The 21168-nt window shown below is 41.4% G+C and overlaps 1 protein-coding gene across 2 annotated transcripts in view; it reads left to right on the forward strand.

The window, feature by feature from the left end:
* Nucleotides 1-21168, forward strand: part of SNTG1 (syntrophin gamma 1) — a 1290858-nt gene that overhangs the window by 1179380 nt on the left and 90310 nt on the right. For both annotated transcript variants that reach the window (XM_073631576.1, XM_073631575.1), the window contains one exon: nucleotides 5121-5159. In XM_073631576.1, coding sequence (XP_073487677.1) covers nucleotides 5121-5159 — 39 coding nt within the window. The remainder of the gene's footprint in view (nucleotides 1-5120; nucleotides 5160-21168) is intronic.

A 21168-nucleotide genomic window follows, 5' to 3' on the forward strand; every position in this document is an offset into this window, starting at 1 on the left:
TACTTTGAGATCTGCCCAGGCGTTTCCCACAGACAGAAGCAAAGTAGGTTTTGTGACATCTTTGCTTTCTGAGAGAGCCTTGGCCTGGGCAAACCCTCTATGGGAGACGCAAAAACCTGTTGTCATGAGTTACCCTAAGTTTGTGGCTTCTTTTAAAAGGGTATTTGAAATTCCCGCATGCTCCGCTTCTGCTGCCAAGTGCCTCATGTTCATCAAACAGAGTATGAGAACTGTTGCCGATTATGAATTCCATACTCTGGCAGCAGAGGTTGCTTGGAACAATGAGGCCCTCATGGCTGCTTTTTCTCATGGTCTCTCGAATACCATCAAGGATGAGATAGCAGCCCAAGATATAACCACTGAGCTGGAGAAGTTCATCACGTTTGCCATCCTCATTGACTCCAGACCCAGAGAAAGACTCTCTTTTAAGGAGCACATGTGAAAGCCTCCTGTACATTTGCCTCCAAGCTTTGCAGTCCCACCCTTGCCTCCCTTACCTCCCATGCCTCCTGGTACCGAGTCGGTCAGTGAAGGTGAACCCATGCACTTGGGTTTCACGCGACTCTCTGCAGATTAGAGAACCTTTAGGAGGAGGGAGAGATTCTGCCTTTATTGTGGCCAGGCAGTCACTTTTTGAAATCTTGTCCTACCCGTCCAGGGAACGCCTGAACCTTGAGGTTCTGTCACAGACAGACCTTAGGTGGCATTGTTTCGTCCCCAGTTATCCAGAAAGATAAGCCCCTGGTTTCAGTTACCCTTTCTTGGGCTGAGTCGTCATTCGAGATACAGGCTCTAATCGACTCTGGGGTTGTAGGCCTGTTCATTGATGCTGCCTTTGTATCGAAGCACTCAATTCCGCTGCAGCCGCATGACATTCCACTTGCCATTGAGGCTCTTGACAGGAGACCTCTACAGCCTGTCCATGTGACTCATGAGACTTTTCGTTGTCCATGGGCGTAGGGGCTCTTCACCATGAGATAGTCCAATTCCAAGTTATTTCCTCACCGAAGTTTCTGCTGGTTATTGGTTATCCTTGGTTACAGAGGCACAACCCCTCTTTTGATTGGCTCCATGCTGAGGTTCTCTCCTGGTCGTCACAATGCAGTAAGACATGCTTCCAGAAGGTAGCCAAGGTCCTGTGCACTTCTTCACTCTCCTCCCTGCCCGAGGAGTAACGCGATTTTAGCGTTGTCTTTGACAAAGGTCAAGCCAGTAGTTTGCCTTCACACTGGTCGTATGATTGTGCAATTGACCTTCAACCTGGTGCCAAACCCCCTCATGGCAGGGTTTACCCTTTGTTGGTCTTGGAGGATATGGCCATGGAGGAGTATGTTGCAGATGCACTTTCTCAAGGTTTCATCTGTAAATCCTCGTCTCCTGCTGGTGCTGGTTTCTTCTTTGTGAAGAAGAAGAGTGGCAGTTCTCCAGGAATTTATTAACAATGTCCTCCGAGATTTGTTGCAGTTATGTGTGGTGGTTTATCTCGACAATATCCTCATATTTTCCAAGTCCCTGGAGAGCTACCACACAGTCTGTCGTGTGCTTCAGAAACTAAGAGAGAACAATCTCTATTGTAAATTTGAGAAGTGCGAATTCCATCATGAACAGGTTAAATTCTCTGGCCACCCTGTGAAGAATCAACTCTTTTGGGCCATTTCCCAATAATTCTGGTGGCCTAGTCTACGTGCTGATGTAACCGCCTTCGTAGTTGCCTGTTCCATGTGTGCCCAGAGTAGGACTCCATGACACCTTCCAGTGGGTCTCCTACAACTCATACCCAATGGAGAGAGGCCCTGGACCCACTTGTCTATGGATTTTATTGTGGACTTACCCAACTCCCAGGACAACACAGTTATCCTTATGATGGCTGACCGGTTCTCGAAAATGTCTCATTGTATTCCAATTAAGAAGTTGCCCACTTTTAAGGAACTGACTTCCATATTTGCTCAGGAGATCTTTTGCTTACATGGGCTACCCAAGGTGGTTGTCTCGGACAGGGGTAGTCAATTCGTGTCCCGGTTCTGGTGAGCCTTTTGTGCACAGTTGGGAATTCAGTTTGCTTCCTCCTCTGCATATCACCCGCAGTCTAATGGGGCTGCAGAATGAGCTAATCAGTCCTTGGAGCAAGTCCTACGTTGCTATATTTCTGACCATCATAACAACTGGTCAGACCTCTTACCGTGGGCAGAGTTTGCTCACAATAGTGCCTTAAATTCTGCTTCCCGATTGTCCCTGTTTACGGCAAACTGTGGTTTCCCACCTTCCATGTTGCTTGACTCTTTTGTTCCACAGAGTGTTCCTGCATTAGAGGAGCATCTCCGTGGTCTTCCTTCCACTTGGGCACAAGTCCAGGAGGCTTTACGACATGCTAATGATAGGTACAGACTCCATGCTGACCGCAGACGCCTGCCTGCAGCTTCCTAACAGGTTGGGGACAGGGTCTGGTTGTCATTTTGCAACCTCTGACTTCGTGTTCTCTCTCTGAAGTTTGCACCTCGGTTTATTGGGCCTTTCTGTACTCTTACTCTTAACCCAGCGGCTTACGCATTAGACCTTCCTTCTAATAAAACATTTTGTCTGCAACCACTTTACCACCTCTGTGCCACGTCCTCACCCTGTTCAGGTTGGGAACCATGAGGAGTATGAAGTATGCTGCGTTACACTTTGATGCTGACGTGTTCTCGGTTTGCAGTCTTGCGTCATGTGGATGCGGGGTGGATGTATATGTAATGGTTATGGGACATGTCATTGCGCCTTTTGCCATGGTGTGATCTGCCATGGATGGCTTTATCTATCCGTCCATCTGGTTATGGGCAGAGTTTTGGTGGTGGTTGTGCTGGCGTGGATGTGTGTGATTGCACCACCCTACGCACCTCCTCACTTCCTGTTGATATCTGCCCAATCATTCAAGTTGCAGTTGCGGTCATATGACCCATGATAATGTGACGCTGCTACACGCTTGTGACTTGGCTTTTTGGCGCCATATTCACGCCCCCCCCCTTTGTTACTCCCATGCCCCTATATAAGAAGGAATGCATATGGGCTTGGGCCACACACAGAGAGGAAAGCTGCACACACTGGTGCAGTGTCAAAGGGTAAGTCTTTGATCAGCTACCACTATGTGACATCTCTTTTTAATTGGACATTTATTCCACTTACGTAACTGCTTTTGTTATAGGGGCACAATTTCCCCTGCTTATGTGTAAACACTGGTTTGAGCCCTAACAAAAGATCTCCCCTTGTGGGATACGTGCATTATTTACATATTCAGGTGGGTCCTCACGTCTTTTTTTCGTCTTTTTCTTGTTAGTTGTGCCTGCATTTGGGCATCTTTTATACATATGCTAAGTACTTAATGGGTCTTTATACTTGAGGGGATTGTGTACTCACCCATTTAATACATTGGCTTTGTACCGATGGGCTATTTCTTGGTACTATTGGTAAGTACCACCCACATATAATGCTAGTATCCTTTTTTTTTATTCTACTCCACTATATATACCCTGTTTAAGGGGTTAATACCTAACTATAGACTTTGTCTACTTCCAGATACTGTGTTGAAAACATTTATAGTGGGAATCTGTGACCACTTACCTCTATGTGCGATCTATATTCTACTATTTCTACATGATTGTTATATATCAGGTGAGAGCTATTCTAGTATAAACCACTTTGATTTGAGGATTTTTTTTATAGCAGCACCCTACTCCATAATGCATATGTTTTTGTTTTATTTAGTGGTACCCACCATAGACCACATGATTACTATACACATACATATGAAACTCGAAATTTCGTCTTTCCTAGTGTATGTTAGTTTTGTGAGGTTTTCCCATACTCTGAGCCACAAGTTCACCAGGCAAGCTTATTTGTTATTATGTCTATGTGTATTTGATCTTTGTGTATATGTACTCCTCCTGGAGAAATGTTGTAATAACTATAGCTATACTTACATAGATATAAACTACATCAAATATTTATACATGCACTTTCTTGTTTTTAAATATACCAGCACCTACCCAGTATTAGTCCTGAGGAAGCTAATATCTTAGTGAAACGCGTCAATGAGCAAGTTTTTGGAGGCATTACTGGATCAGAATTCTTCTCTAACTTTGATACATTATCAAATCAATTTTTGTACCTTAGATCCAGCCCTCTACAACTGCATTATTGGGTAACTGGTAACTGTGTCTATACAGGGTGTTGTTTATATTGTGTGTCTATACAGGGTGTTGTTCATATGTTGTTTATATGTTTTTTTTAATTATGCTGTAATAAAATTTATACCTTTTTATTGATTCTCCCTCTCATTATGTGCCCACAAAGTCCACCAATTTTTTGACTTGTTCTATCTTATATATATATATATATGTATATAAATATTGATATCAATGCCCTACACAAGAAAATGCCATCCTAATGCTTCCAATTACAGTTAACTGTACACATACACTTCCAGCACTTACTCCTCAGGATTACATGAACAGCTTTTGATAAACAGTGTGAATGAAACATATGTGCACTCAGAACCCCTGTGTAAACAAGAACTTATAGACCAAGACTGATATGATGAATAAATTGGCAAAGCCAAGAGCTCTTTGATGTATGGCGGCAGTCTGTAGATATATAGATAAATACTAGATGCTCCCTGTAATAAATTTAGTATAAAATAGTGAAAATTGTCTGAAACTACAAATTACAGTAATCTATTAACTCATCTCAGAAATAAAAGATCATATATTATATTTTCTTTTTTGCATGTACATTTCATTATTTGCGGATTACTGAGAATGTTTATGGCAGTGCTGTAGGAGCAGATAATTGAGCTATCAGACTTCTGAGCTGTTCTATATTCTTGGGAGACCAACTGCCACTTATGTGCTGTCTGTATACATGTAGTATAACCAATTAGGGGTTGTAGTGAAGCAAATTATCATCATTTGAGATTATTGAGGAGCCAATATACTAACTAGGTCTGTTCCTTTTCTTAACAACTGATTTAGTAGTCATAAAGCGGTGTCCTTGGTTAAGGGCAGTTTGGCCTTATAATATACTTTACAATGAGTAATAATATGATATATTTTTAAGATAATTCTAATGTTTATATCTTGTCTCCACAGATAAAGAAAATTAACAGAAACTTTCCTGTGAATCAACAGGTATGTGTAGAAATTCAACAGAAACACAGACATTATTAACAGATAATATTACGTTATTGATGTTAAGCATACTGTGGTTTCAACATACTTGACATAGGTTGACTTATTTATTTTTATTTAATAAAATATCGCAAAGTACCAAGTTTAGGGCACGCTAAGTACCAAGTGTAGTGCACATGGAAATTAATCAGGTACCTATCATGTACTGATTTGGATTCAGTAAGCTGAATTCTGATTGGTTGGTATATGTTGCTGGCCTTAGTTACATTTTTGCATATTACTGATGTCAATTTAACTTTTTGTTTCACAGTTTAGAACTTTAATTTATAACTACCAAAAACATAATTGTCGGAAAGTAGCATTTCCAGTACCTATAATGTGATTCCATCCTTTTAATTTTTTGAAGAATTTCTCTTTTATGTACAGATATATAATTTCCATTAGTTTATGCTAGAGGGGGCATGATACCCTCTACTGATGATCTTGATAGATTTTTTTATGTTTGTTGCACACCTGGTTACTATTAATAATACTGCACTACTTTATAGGAAACTTTAAATATATGTAGGGTGGTTAAAAATTTACCGTACATGTCAAGCTCTGGAAAGCGATAGCGGAATAACAGGAGGTGAGCTTAGCCCTAGAAGAACAGGACCTAATCTTGATTTGGAAAGTCTAGGAATATTTTTTTTTCTGTAAGGACATGTTAAATGATTTAGAGACTAACACAGATACTTGTATGCACCTCAAGGTACTTAAACTTCAGCACCTTTGTTACACTTTTACACTAGGTTAGGTCAACCTAATTTTTAAAATTTTAATTACATTTCTTTTATTGTCAGAAAGGCATAAAAATATTAGAAAACAAGCATACTGCTACCACCAAACCAAAATAAATGATAGGTTTATTTTCATTTTCAAAAAGTTAGTAAATAAATAGACATCTCAAAGCAGTTGCCTAAATGCACGAGTGACTGCCCACCTTATATACAATACTTAGTACCAATAAAATAAAAAACTGACTAAAAACATAATGGTAGATAGGGCATGCTTCTCATGATTTAAAATTACTTGCAGTAATTACTAACAGTAAAATTCTCCTTTAAAATTTCAAAGTAATTTGCTATAATCATAAACTTGAATTCAGTTATTTAGCTATTCTATTAGTCTTCTGACATACTCACGTACTTATGACACTTTTATATTTGGTCAGATGTGCACTTTGTTTCAACATCATTTCTACAGCTCAGCTAACATGCATATGTCTGCCAGTCACAAATATTTGGCAGGTAAAACAGTTCACAGCAGTGTGCCTCAGATGAGTATTTAGTTGTCTGGCTACAGTATTTCTTCAAGTAAAGAAGCTTACTACCATTCACAAATCTATAAATGCCTCTTTACTTATATTGATTCTAACATTATTCTCTATCCCATTGAATTTTGTGGTGAAGCAGTGTTACTTTTTCTGCTTGTTATCAGGCATTAAAGGCTCCAGGAGGCTTATGTATGGATGTCACAAATGTTCTTAAGTCATGTTACTTATGAAGGCAATGTGTTTAAATGTCCTTTTGACACAAAATATTTTTTCCTCAAACTTCTTCAATTCTGATAAGCTCCTCATAAGATGTGAAATTGTGCCACTTGACTTTTATCTTCTCTAAGCATTCATTTGGCACAATTTATATGTAATCATGTAGGCTGAAAGCTAGGCACATTCTGCATTTTGCATATTTAGATTTTTAGGCTGTATTTTTTTATATTACACATTTTACTACTTTTTAAAGTTAATAGTTGCAAACATGCAAGCTGATTTATTTTTAGCCAGAATATTTGTAACTGAGGTATTAGATTCAGCTCATCAATGGATCATGGTTTAAGAAGGTCAAACAATTTAATATAAGGCCCTCAAATGCAAAACATGGTGCCCCACAAATGAGGGGGGCAAAGTTTGGAAACTGTGTATTGCCGCACAAAACAGGAGGACCCAAAGTTTGGAAACAGAGGGATCCAATTATGTGTATTGATTCCAAAAAATGCACCCGACCAATGAACCTAGAGTCCAAAAATGTTTCACATTGGTGTTTGTTCAGCATTGTCCTGCTGAACAAACACCAATATTAAATGTTTAGTATTATAAACTAAAACAGTTTTGGTTTTATATACACTTTAAAGAAGCATATAAAACGTGTATATAAAAGACACCAAATATGGAACACTGAATAGGGTAGGAAATCACTACAAAACCCACAGATAAATGGTACTGAATTAAGAATAGAAGTAAGTAAAAATCTAACAAATCAAATGAATACATTCTATAGAACCAGGATTTCCTTTTGGTATTTTAAGTATTTGTACAGATAAGGTGAGTGAGGGGCTAGCTGTCAAAACACTCAGCTTCAAGAAAGTCATTCTCCTTACATACCAGTATATGCAGTTTATTGTGTTCTGTTCCACACTGCACATTGTAAAGATGCTTCTTGTTTGCTGGAGAAATGAATGTCTTCCTCTGCAATTATTTAGTGACTCTCCTTACATACTAGTATATGTAGTTCATTGTGTTCTATTCCACACTGTGCTTTGTAAAGATGTTTCTTGTTTTCTGGAAAAATGAATGTCTTCCTCTGCAATTATCACTTCTCTTAAAGATCAAGCATTATGTTTTAAAGCTTTTGTTACTTTATAATGCTGCAAATGCAATGTGAAGATCAGGTTGCTAAGCAATGACATTAGTTTAGTTCTAGCTTGGTAAAAGACAATCTGGCTTGTACAAGAGAGTGCTTGGACATGAAGGAATACTAATTACACAAAGTATTATTTGCCAAGTCTCTTGGCGTCCACAGTAATATTACATTGTACAAATACAGTCACTATTGGCACAGCCATGTTGAATAATTTTCTCTAGTGTCTAGACTCAGGGAGAGGTCTGACACCATGTAAGTGTTATAAAGCTAAATCAAATGAAAGGCTCAAGAACTGCTTTCTATTGCCAACTAGTCAGCAATGCCAGTGTGAATTAAAAAGTGATTTCTGTAGTTGTTCAGTCTGCTCAACAGCCTTCTCATCCTGTTGTACATGTGCCTGAGATAAATGTACAAAAAAATTAAATGTAATTTACCTAGAGGGACTTGCCAAAAACATGTTTTAGGTATGGATATACAGGTGGAACTTTGTTACCAGGTTATATTGATAGAAATTTTAAACATAAATGCATGTTTTTCATCTGTCTGTAAGATGTCTATTAAAGCCCAATTCCAGGCCAAGTTTTTTATTCCATTTTGAACAGAGATGGAGAGGGTTAGAGACTCCATCATCTTTTTTTTATTGCTATCTTTGTCTAAAACGGTGAGATTGCCTAACATAAGATGATGGTAAATCAGTCCTATGTGGACACAGACAAAAATAAATCACATTTTCATTAGAATGGGGGCATGTTAGAACTTGACAACCTCACTCATGAGGTCACAGATAGAACCACAATCAGTTCTAAAATATTTTTTAACTTTTCACCACTAAAGACCCATTTAAAACACATCTGGGTTGAAGTTAGGCCGACTCACTGAAAGTTAAATTGTAATCAAATATCCAAACAGCCCATCTATTGCTCAGATGTACCTTTACTATGTTGTCTGCCTAGAGATGATGCACCTTTTCTTCTGTAGCACTTCTTTTCTTTGATATAGCTTGCTGTATGCCTTGAGCCTGCATTGGCATAGGTTCATTTTTGTATGGTATGAGGTATACAATTATATTCTCAATGTTGATGTATGGTGGGATAGCTGGTTGCATTTTTTTTGTTTAAAGAAGCACCTAGTCATTAAAGAGTAACTTTGTTTTTTTTAGGAAAAAACAGCATTCCTCTCAGGGAGATCTCTGTACATTGCAAGTATGTTAACAAAGTTTGTTGTAGATTCCTACCTTTTGTTATTCTGAAGAAATAGCTGTTTGCCTGTGTCCATGTGCAAAATGAATGCAAACGGGAGTGACATTATAACTATCAATCAGTTGCTGCACTTACAGGATTCTAAGGAGGAAAGTGGCAGGGTCTGAATCCCTTTAGACATGATTTCCCTTTGAGAATATCTCACCAAAATTGACAATTGTTGCAGGGGATGACCAAAATCTGACAGTGCAGACTTCTGCTAAAACCAGCATGCCAATCACACAAGCCGGAAATTACATTTCTGGGAGTGCGTTCCATACACCATCTGTGTACAGGTTATTGTATACATTTATTGTTGGGGATTCCATTTCAAAGCCATGAACATTAATATGGAGTTGCCTCACCTCTACTCCCTGCAGCTTTAACAGCCACCTAATTAGTCACAAAACATTTATGAGTTCAGATACTGTTGGACAAGGGACTGGCTTATAATCAGCATTCCTATTCACCCCAAAGGTCTTCAATATGGTTTAGGTCAGAGTTTTGTGCAGGGCACTTTAGTTCCATTATTATATGTTGTTTTCTATGGAGTTGTCTTTGTGCAGAGGGGCACTGTCATGCTAGAACAGAAAAGGCCCTTTCCAAACTGTTGCCACAAGGTTGGAAGTGCACAATTGCCTAGAATGTTTTTTGCTTGCTGTAGCAATAATTGATTTTGTCATTTGAAACATCTGAATCATTTCTCTTTGGGATTAATAAAGCATTTTTAATCTAAATCTGAATAATTTGGAGTGGTATCCACATGTGGGCGGATTTTTAAAGGTTATTTAAGCTACAATGCATATTGCATTTTAGGTAGATAGCAGAAGTTTGATATACCTCCTGGCTGCTTATACTGTATATCTCAGACAGTTAAATGGAGAAATATCAAAGGCTATTGACTGGCAATTGGCATACTGGCTACCAGCACTGACCTGCTCCCTTCTCAAATCGAAACCAAAGAGCAAGATGTGTTGGCTTAGCAAGGGAGTTCCATTAATTTGTTGCATTTTCCATATAGTTAAGTTAGAGTGTCCATTCACTTATTGTACAAGTACTTTTAATCTCACCATAAAGCCTCCAAGGTATCACATAATCATCTCTTTAGAGTATTTGATCACTATGTCGCTCTAGGAGCGTAACATGCTTTTATCACAGAAAAAAAGAGATTATTTCCACATCTATAGAGGGCCCTTTAGCTAATCTACCTGGTGGGCACTTCATACTCCACTTCATCAGTGATGGCATCTCATTTGTCATCCTCAAAGTAATCTAGTGTGACAAAAGTTCTTAGTATATCTGCCTTACCTGGCTTTTCTGTTACTAAAATGCAGTAAAGTCTGGTATTGCTCATTGTAAGACAACATCTTATTTGACAAATCACTAAAGCAAATCCAAACACTGATGCGATGAACATTAAAGAAACATTAGTGTTCTTACGGTATATATTAGTAGTATTAGCCATATTATCATATTTTCATATCTATAATCAATATAAAAGCTAATGTACAGCCATATTCGATTTTCATTTTTCATAAAAAATGCAGGTCCTTATAGCAGCAAATCAGTCTTTTTGGTCCTATAGGTTACTGCATAACTTCCAACTTTGGAACTTGAGAAAGGCGGACACCTTAGAGAAATGAGGGCCTGGCCATGCAGAAAGTAGGCGTGGTAAATTATGCTAAATATTATCCTTGGTTTAATAAGTGTCTAAGCCTACTTGTGTGCACCTCACACATAAGCCACAGTCCTTGTACTCGCTGATTACTCCTTAATTTACAGTGACACAAATGAGTCTTACAGATACATATAAACCTTAGCACAAAAGATAATGTTTAAAAATTTTAACTTTTCATTACACATTGAGTATGTCTTTCTCCACACAGTTTTCTTATTCTACCTTAACCACTTTGCACAAAAAGACTATATTGCTGGTTTGCACAGTTTATTTGCATTTTGCACAGTTCATTTGAATTTGCACATGACTTTATTTACAGAAGAAAAATTGCATTGTGTAGCACTTGTTTAACATTATATTATTTTGCACTTTGCACTTTGGAATCAGTCACTCTATAGTACATCGTGGAGAGTGTTTACACTATTGATGTGTTTTTGTTCATTTATTAATTTTTATTTGCATGTGTACTACTACCTTTAGCAGCAGATTGCTGCTGAAGGATTTACCCCCTTAATGACCAGGCCATTTTTTGCGATACGACACTGCATTACTTTAACTGACAATTGTGCGGGTGTGCAAAGCTGTACCCAAATAAAATTGATGTCCTTTTTTCCCTTAAATAGAGCTTTCTTGTGGTGGTATTTGATCACCTCTGTGGTTTTTATTTTTTGCTATATAAACAAAAGAAGACTGACAATTTTAAAAAAATATATATTTTTTTTTACTTTCTGCTATAATGCATATCCAAAAAAATGTAAATAATAATTTCTTCTTTAATTTAGGGCAATATGTATTCTTCTACATATTTTTGGTAAAAAAATCCCAATAAACGTGAATTTATTGGTTTGCGCAAAAGTTATAGCATCTACAAACAATGGGATAGATTTAGGGACTTTTCTTTTTTTTTATGGTTTTTACTTGTAATGGCGGTGATTATTAGTGGGACTGAGTCATTGCGGCAGATAAATCTGACCCTAAGTGACACTTTTTAGGGACCAGTGGCACCAATACAGTGATCAACTAATGCACTGATCACTGTACAAAAGACACTGACAGGGAAGGGGTCAACATCAGGGGTAATCAAAGAGTTAAGTGTGTTCCCTGTGTTTAATAACTGTGTGGGGGATGGACAGCCAGGAAGAACACACAGAGATCCCTGTTGCTGATTACTAGGAACAGAAGATCTCTGTGTACTTCACTGTCAGAACAGAGATCTGCCTTGTTTACATAGGCAGATCCCTGTTCTGCCTTTCTGTGGAGCGATTGCGGGTTGCCAGCGGACAACAGGTCTGCCGGTCCCGCGGATTGGCTCCCCTCCATGCAGAGTGTGCGCGCGCCCATGCCCACAGTATCTATTGCACGAAACAACGTACAGGTATGTTGTTTCGTGCAGTAGAGTCGCCCTGCTACAGTATATATGCGGTGGGCAGTCTTTAAGTGGTTAAAGAAGAACTTTATTAAAATTAATGGGGACTACATATCAACCAACAACTGTTGAGACAATAAACACTGTGGTCAGGGTAATGTAATATACCGTGCAGCTTACAGGGTACAGCAGTGATGACTATGTCTGCATAAATCATAGTGTATAGAGTTCAAAATATGTAGTGTACAATATAACCTACAGTGCAGTAGTCAGGATTATAAGTAACATAATAAGACCAATATAATGCACCAGTCAAGAGTATGTAATTTACAACATAGCTTATAGAATTCAGAAATCAGGAGTGGAATACACAGTTCAAGATACATGGTGCAAAGGTCAGAATTTGTAACATACTCCTGCTTGCTAGTCAGTGGTAGGCAAAAATATCCTGGCTTCAGCAGTCAATGAGAGGTAAAAACACTTGGCAAACGGTGGAAAAAAAAAATGATTGTGGTAAGTAGAGGATAGAATTTCCCATCAGCAACATTAGTGCAAGCATCCCCCGAGGCACTGATGGTTAATGGGAGAAAAATTCCCCCCACCTCTTTCTGGGCATTGGTGGACAGTGGATTAGTTCCACCTCACCCCCCTTCCAAAAGCCACTGGCAGTCAGCAAAGGCCCATCTACACAAGGGTGTTGCAATAATACATTATATGTGCATTTGTGCTGTGCTATTCATTGTGAATGGCACACAAGGTGCACCTTTCTAATGCAATTTGGTGAATAACTGAATTTTGTCTGCTGTTGTGTGTCAGCAGCCTCAATTCAGCTACTCAGTACCTGGATATTGGCTCTCTACTGTCCACTTCAGCATGTGATTTATGCCTGAATGCATTCAGCATAAATATTCATAATACCTTGAGTGGCTAATCTGAATATGCCTATGCCTAGAGCTGATCATTCATAAAGCCTGCATGTGTTCCTTTTCCAGTCTGATAAGACACATCTATAGCTGACTCCCCATGTGCAAGGGCAGGTCATAAGGCACAAGTGTTTTCCGCAAATATAGTTTTTTCTAAGCTTGCACACTTGGTAAACAGAAGATTAGTAAACTACATTCCCCATTCTAGGAGAAGTGCTGTCTTCTCAGCCGAAAACCAACGACCCCGTTTGCTTGTGACAAGTGCTGTAAGAAGTGCTGTAAGAAGTGTTATGGGACTTGGTTTTGGTGCACAGCTCAAATCAATGGGATGCTGGGATTTTGTTGAAATCTAAGCACAGTCCTGGAGAATGGATGGCTTGGGAGGCATATTACTGCAGCTGTCAAACTTTAAAAATTCACTTTATCATTAAAAGTCAGATATTTAGGATAGCAGAGTGTGTCTGTGTAGTAGGTCTGCCCAGATACAATTACATCATTCTTCTTTTCTCAGTTAACTGAAATTAATACTTTTCTATAGGTTGACAGTTAATTGAGCTGTCAACCAATAGTGAACAAAAAAGATTAAGTTAAGTGAATTGTGATTGTTGTTTTGAGTTCCTGTATTGTGTGCTTTGGTCTGTGTGCTATTCTTCAATAAATATTAATGCTGAACTCCAGGAATTTCTTTTTGTAAGCACTGCAAGTTAAATATGTTATTTCTAAATACAATTACCCTGTGTCTCATGGGCTACTAGTTACTTAAAATCATAGCTGATCTTATTTTGGAAAACAAAACCAAAGAAAATTCCCAGCTCAACTTGCCAGCCAGCTATCTATCCATTAGAATGCATTTGCTTCCATTGTGGAGGCTCTCATAAATTTACAAGAGTTAGGACTGAAGAACTATTGGAGTGCCTTGGGGTGGCTCTACAGCTTATGCATGTGCTTGTAAATGTGTGCTAACTAAACCCTTGTTTTTACCACAAACTGCTAGACAGGATAATTCATTTGGTAGCAGATAGGCTGTCGAGTTGAGCCAAGACTTTTCTTTGTTTTTTATTTTACATGCATTGCCCTTCTATGTGCTCCTTGCTGTTTATGCCAGTTACAGGTGGGGGCAGTGGTCAGTTGTTTGTTACTGATCTTATGTTGGATCCTACACACAGCACTATGCTTTCAGTGCTGTGAAAATGAAGAGCTGCAGTTGTAACAGTGAAAGGTCCTCACCATTCATCCTCCATTTCCTCTTACCTTGTCCATTCATAAAAAGCTTTCTATTTGTTCTCAGAATACAAACCATTCTGTGAATGGACATTGGGACCAAAGGGACAGATGAATGACAGAATTACCCCTTGTCCATTTACAAAACGCCTATGACTTTTTTCTGGATGGAGAGGACAGGGAGGGCAACAATGGGGGCCCTTCACTGTCACAGCCATCATCCCCACAGCACTGGAAAGATAGTGCAGTCTATAGTATTTGTGTAGTAACCAGCAGTTGTCCAGACCTAGGATACATTAAATAGAGGTCATTTACTTATTTTGTGGTGTTTACTAAAAAAACAAACAAAAAAACATGGAGTTCAGTTTATTGTCTATCATGTTGTCGCTGATCTAATGGGAAGAGAATTGGTATATTATAGTAGATGTAAACACAATGGGGAAAATGATGCATGACCTTTTTCTGGTGACATTTTGGGGGATAGTTCTACAATTTGGTGAGCTGACATCACTCTCACCCTCACATAGGCTGACCCAACTACTTATCCTACATACAGTCTATCATACTCTGTCATCCTTGTACAGAATTGGCCTATGCAATGATTCCTGCTTCAACAGATGCAATCATTGCATTCTAATCCACCTCCTGTGGAGGTGACCTAAACTGTATAGGTATTGGGAAGGTGTAATTTTGACTCTCAATAGAGTTTTCAGCACAAACCTAGTTGCTGACCCCTAGGCATGTGTCTTGAGATATTTTGATAATTTGTTTTCCAGAAAAATGTACATTACTTGCATACTACAATTCCTGTTTCTAGCTTGCAAAATTATAGCTTTAAATTTTTTTTCCTTAACACCTACAGTGGATGAATAGATATGTGAACTGAACAGAAGCACTGCCTTTGAGAAACACACTTATTATCTACAAAATGCCATGCAAAAATTCAACAATATATGGTTTTACTGGTCCTTTGGGGCAATAAATTGGTCTGTTAAAAATACTTAGTATTGGTTTATATAGTCCTGCTTTTGTTAATAACGTAATCCTAATCATGCTTTTGTCCAGATTTGCACTGGAGAATGGTATGACCAAAATGTTTGAAACATGTAATAAAGGAGGTCATTTACTATAACTCCAGGAAGTACTGAGCACTATGGCAAATAATAGAGCCCATTTTAGCCAAATGGAAACAAAACGGCGAATTTGCGGAACAAACGTTTGCAAATTCTAAATTGCCGCTAATTAGCGCTTCCGCGTATATACAAATGCCAATTCTTATCAAGTTGTTATATAGCACTGTACTGTAGCCATGATCCATGTATGTGAAAAACATTTTTATCAGAGATGTGCTCTAGTTCCCGTGCATCTATTGATTTATATTGCAATTAGTATTCCTAGTTTTTTTTCCTTCTTTTGCTAAGAAATGCAGTTCTGAATGATTATTACATAGTAATGTCTGCTATTCTGTAAAGTTACATGTATTAATCATTTAGGTTACCTATTTGTTGTATGTTGTTTTTTTCATGTTTTTGATTTATTATTTATTAATTTAGTTGACTATAAAGCAGTAATTATTTATGTTCATTCTTTAATAATACTACACTATTATGCAGGTCTTGTACTTAGCACAATGGCTTAGTGGTCTGCTTGGATATCTCCACACCACTCATGGTATGAGTTCAAACAACAGCCAACCTACCATCCACCAGCTGTGTTTATTTTTTCAGTGCACAAGTGAATTAAAATAAACAAACAAATAAATGTAAACTGCCCTTTAGCTAGTGTGTGGTGTTTGGAATGTCACATCATATTATAATTGAATACTTACATACCATTGCATGCATTTAAAGAGTTAATACAATAAAAACTTTCACATTAAAGTGCATTGGCTACTTTGCAATCACCTATTTTCAGTATATATACGTATATTTGTGTTGCTTTGGCTAATTGGCTAACTGGCATTCTCCTTTTTTCCCACCAATGCAATCTTTTAGGATTTTTCTGTGGGATTTGAACCCATGAGTCTTTCAATACCTGAATGTTTGAAGGTAGAGGTGCTAACTGCTAGCCTATTGGGCTGAGCACAATTATACATACAAAATACTTTTACTAGTGTTTGATGTGTTATATACTATACAATAAAGTTTATCAAATGTAAACTTCTTGTTAGCTAGTGTGTGGTGTCTAGAGATTCACACCATAATATTAGTGAATACTTACATACCATTGCAAGCATTTGAAGAGTTAATACAATAATATCAACCACATTACAGTGTATTGGCTACTTGGCATTCACTGTATGCTGCTTTGGCTAATTGGCTAACTGGCTAACAGTAATTCTCCTTTCCTGTCGCATCATACACGTTGGGTTGTGACTCCGCCTCCACAACCTGATAGGACCACATAGCTATAAATTAGAGAGTAGGCACCTGCCCCAGTATTCTCTTATTTTTCCTCACCTGTCAGGACGCACGGATCAGCACCCCCTTACCGCTTCGCCCCAGCCAGGTTCTAGCCTCTCCTGGGTGGAAGTCCTTCTTGTACAGCCTCTAAACGAGCTAAATGGAAGGAGCCCCACTCTGGTGGTCTCAGGGGCACTCATCTCATCTTAAACTGTTGCCAGAAGACAAGCTTTAAACAGGCTTCAAGTGCAAACAGCCCGCAAAAGCCTTAAACAGGCTTGCTGGAGGATTGGCCAGGGAACCATCTATATGGCCTCAAGAAAGTAAGCCTTAAACAGGCTTCATTGTGTGCAGCGGTCTCCATGTCCCCCCCCCTCTCCCTTTCCGGCATACCTGGGGTGTCCTGCTGGGCTCTGTGGTCCATGCAGTGCTGTGGGGGACCGCCGAGCGTTCTCGGCGTCCTCGCGCATGCGCAGTACGGCTCTCTGGGCGCTGCTAAGCTGTTTTCCAGTCTCCAAGATGGCGCCGGGCGCCTCGCGGCGCTACTGCGCATGCGCGGGCGTCCGACGCTAATGGCGGCAGATTTAAAAACCACAGCATTGCTGTGGAGGCTGCTGATGGTTGCTGCACGCTACAGAAGCCTGCCCCGCGATCCACAGCAAGAGAAAATGCTCTACAAAGGTGGGTCTTACCCACCCCCCCCACCGTCCAGGCTGGGTCAGCTTCTACATTGCTGCTTATCTTTTCCTTGCAGGTTTCCAACCTATTCACCATGGAGACCGCTGCCCCAGCAGATCACCGCCAGCCGACTAGGTAAGGGGGGGAAGAAGTGGGTAAGTAAGAAGATTGAAAAAGAGAGCACTTCTAACGCTACCTAAATTGGTCAGCCCTACCAGGTCCTCAGGAATGTCTGCGTCAAGACATACAGAATCCTCACGCAGGAGAAGTCGCTCTAGACACAGACGAAGCCGCTCCTACCATAGGAGGAGTCGCTCAAGAGGAAGTCGCAGAAGAAGCCGCTCCAGATCACGTTCTTGGCATGGTCGATCCCGCCACAGAAGGTCGTCCTCACGTAGGCACTGCTCCCCTGCACGCCATGCCCGTCCCGCTGGAAACGCATGCTGGATCTGTGGTGCGGCGGCTCTTCCGGATAAATTGGTCTGTCAGAGATGCCTAGAAGAGGCCACGAGAGAGAGAGCCTCAGAAGTCGGGGACTCAGCCCCTCAGGCCTCAATACCGGATGTGGATCTTTCCACCATTACCTCTCCAGCCCGGGCCAGCACATCAAAGGAGCAAGACTCCCTATCTGATAATGAAGGCCTGGAGGTGTCGGCAGGATTCGACTTTGGCCTCATAGAACCGTTTGTTAAATCGGTCAAGGAGGCAATAGGATGGGAGGAACCCCAGGAAGTCCAGCCAAAGCAGAGAAAATATTTTCCGCAGCTTAAAAAGGAGCCTGAAACCTTTCCGTTCATCGATGAGCTGGAGGATTTAATCAAAGAAGAGTGGCAGAGGCCAGAGAAAAAATCTAGTCTGAACAACAGACTCCAGAAGCTGTACCCATTCAAGGAGCCTAAAGTGAACCCTCTGGTATCCCCTCCGGTAGTGGACGCATCCTTAATGCGCCTTGCCAGGCATGTTACCCTCCCGCTAGAGGATGCGGTTACGTTTAGAGACGTTCTTGACCGGAAGATCGACACGGATCTCAAGCGGGCTTACCTTTCGGCCGGAGGTGCATGCAGGCCTGCGATAGCACTCGCGGCAGTAGGAAGGGCCATCTCGAGTTGGTCTTCAAACACGGAAAAGCTGGTATTAGAGGGGGCGGACCAAGAGAAAATTGTGAAGGCATTACAAGAGTTAAGCCTGGCTGGTGATTTCGTGGCTGAGGCCTCAGTTGACACTATCAGGTCCGCTTCAAAGTCTATGTTGGCCTCAGTGATGGCCAGAAGAGCTTTGTGGCTTAAGCCCTGGACGGCGGATCCGGCATCCAAGTCCAACTGGTGCCGTATTCCGTTTGATGGTGAGCACCTTTTCGGGACAAAATTAGATACGGCCATCTCCAAGGTAACTGGTGGAAAATCCGGGCTCATTCCCTCAGATAGGAGGCCCAAACAGAGACCCCCTCCTTTTAAGCGGAATCTCCCAGAAAGGTATAGAGACACGAAAGCGTACAGACCAGGGAAGGAGTATAGAAAGAACTGGAAGAACCCTCAAACTTCCTTTATGAAATTCCAAAAACCTAAGACCTCCGCTCCCAGTGACCAGAAGCCTTTTTGAAGGTGCGTCCGTCCGGCCAGCAGTAGTGGGAGCAAGGCTTTTCAGTTTCAGGCTGGTTTGGACGGAAACCATACACGATACCTGGACCCTGGCCACCGTCAGTTTCGGCCACAGATGGGCCTTCAAAAATCGACCCCCAAGAGATCATTTCTACCCAACCCGTATTCCTCCTCCCGGAGAGAAAAGGTTATCCCTTCTAACCTATATCCTAGAGCTGCTTCAAAAGCAAGCGATAACAGAGGTTCCGCCAACACAACGAGGCAGAGGATTCTATTCTCCACTATTCCTCGTCAAGAAGAAGTCAGGGGACTTTCGGCCGGTTCTAGACCTGAAGAAACTCAACAGGTCCATCAAAGTGGAGTCGTTCAGGATGGAAAGCCTGCAGTCTATCCTCCAGGCCATAAACTTGGGAGACTGGATGCTCTCCATAGATCTCCAGGATGCCTACCTACACATTCCAATTCACGTGGCATTCCAAAAGTTCCTGCGGTTCTCGGTGGGCCAGGAACACTTTCAATTTCGAAGCCTCCCTTTCGGGATCTCTATGGCACCCAGAACATTTACAAAGGTTCTGCTGCCAGTAATAGCCTTTTTGAGGGAGAAGGGTCTAAGGGTCCACCATTACCTGGACGACATTCTTCTCCTCTCAAACAGCCAGGAATCACTCGTGCAACATCGCGAGATCTTAGTTTCCACCCTAACGAGTCTGGGTTGGATAATCAACTGGCAGAAGAGCAACATTCAGCCTACCCAAAGGATGGTCTTCCTGGGAGCCGAGCTGGACACCCGGGCCAACACGGTAGAACTACCGAAGGAGAAGTTGTCCCTACTAGTTCAGAAGGTGAAAGATGTGGTTCCAGCATCATACTTACCAGCCAGAGCATACCTCAGCCTGCTGGGGTCCTTATCAGCAACCATTCCAATGGTCAGGTGGGCGCAATGGAATACCAGACCTCTGCAAGCCTGACTATCTCTACGGTGGTGGATCCACCCCGGCAACCTCAGCAGATGCAAACAGATAGTCACTCTCCATCAGGAGGTAGTGACTTCGGACGCCAGTCTGGAGGGATGGGGGGCACACTACCTACATTATGCAGCTCAGGGCCGCTGGCACTTCAGAACCAGAGATGTTGTGTCAAACGTCCTAGAGATGAAGGCAGCCTTCCAAGCCCTCTTGGCATTCAGCTCTCTTCTGAGAGGGAAACAGGTCCTGATCCAAATGGACAACCGAGTGGCTGTGGCCTACATCAACAGGCAGGGGGGTACCAAGAGCATCTCCATGATGCGGGAAGTTGGTCCGGTGATACAGTGGGCTCAACTGAATCTGCAGGACCTGAAGGCGACGTATATTCCGGGAATTCAGAACGAACTGGCGGACTCTCTCAGCAGAACATTCGTTTCCAACAACGAGTGGTGTCTAAGCCCGCAGGCCTTCGCCCTCATATGCCAGACATGGGGTCATCCAGACATAGACCTCGCAGCAACACCAGAGAACAGGAAATGTCGAAGGTTTCTGTCGAGGAACCCCTTCCCCTCAGCGGAGGGAACGGATTGTCTCCAGCATACCTGGAACTTTCGCCTAGGTTATATTTTTCCACCAACGCCACTGATTGCCAAGTTCCTTCTGAGGCTCAAACACTCAGCAGCTCTAGTACTGGCTGTGATTCCCTTCTGGCCACGGAGGCCTTGGTTCACCACCCTCCTGCAACTGAGCACAGCGGATCCAATTCCTCTTCCGGTGACAACGGATCTACTAACCCAGGGCCAGCTGTTGCATCCGAATCCAGAGAGATTGCACCTAGCGGCCTGGAGACTGAAAGGTCTAGGTTCCTAGATCAGGGCTGTTCGCAGAAGGTAGTCGAAACCCTGCTTTTAGCCAGGAAATCTTCCACGAATTACACCTACGAGAGAGTCTGGGGGAAGTTCTCTTCCTTTGCTCAGGAACAAGGTTGGGATCCGTCTTCCCCATCAGCAATACAAGTGCTTGAGTTTCTACAGTCAGGCCTAGACAAAGGCCTTAGATCTAGCACCCTGAAGGTCCAAGTCTCTGCCATCTCTGCTCTGACAGGGGTTAGATGGGCACTCAACCCTCTTGTAGTTCAGTTCCAGAAAGCATGCCTGAAGCTAAGGCCTCCCAGAAAGCCTTCATTTCCAACATGGGACCTATCAACTGTCCTGCAAATTCTATCCGGAGAACCATTCTCCCCTCTTGAAGATACCTCC

Source organism: Aquarana catesbeiana, linkage group LG05 (assembly GCF_042186555.1).
Source record: "Aquarana catesbeiana isolate 2022-GZ linkage group LG05, ASM4218655v1, whole genome shotgun sequence".
NCBI classification, from domain to species: domain Eukaryota; kingdom Metazoa; phylum Chordata; class Amphibia; order Anura; family Ranidae; genus Aquarana; species Aquarana catesbeiana.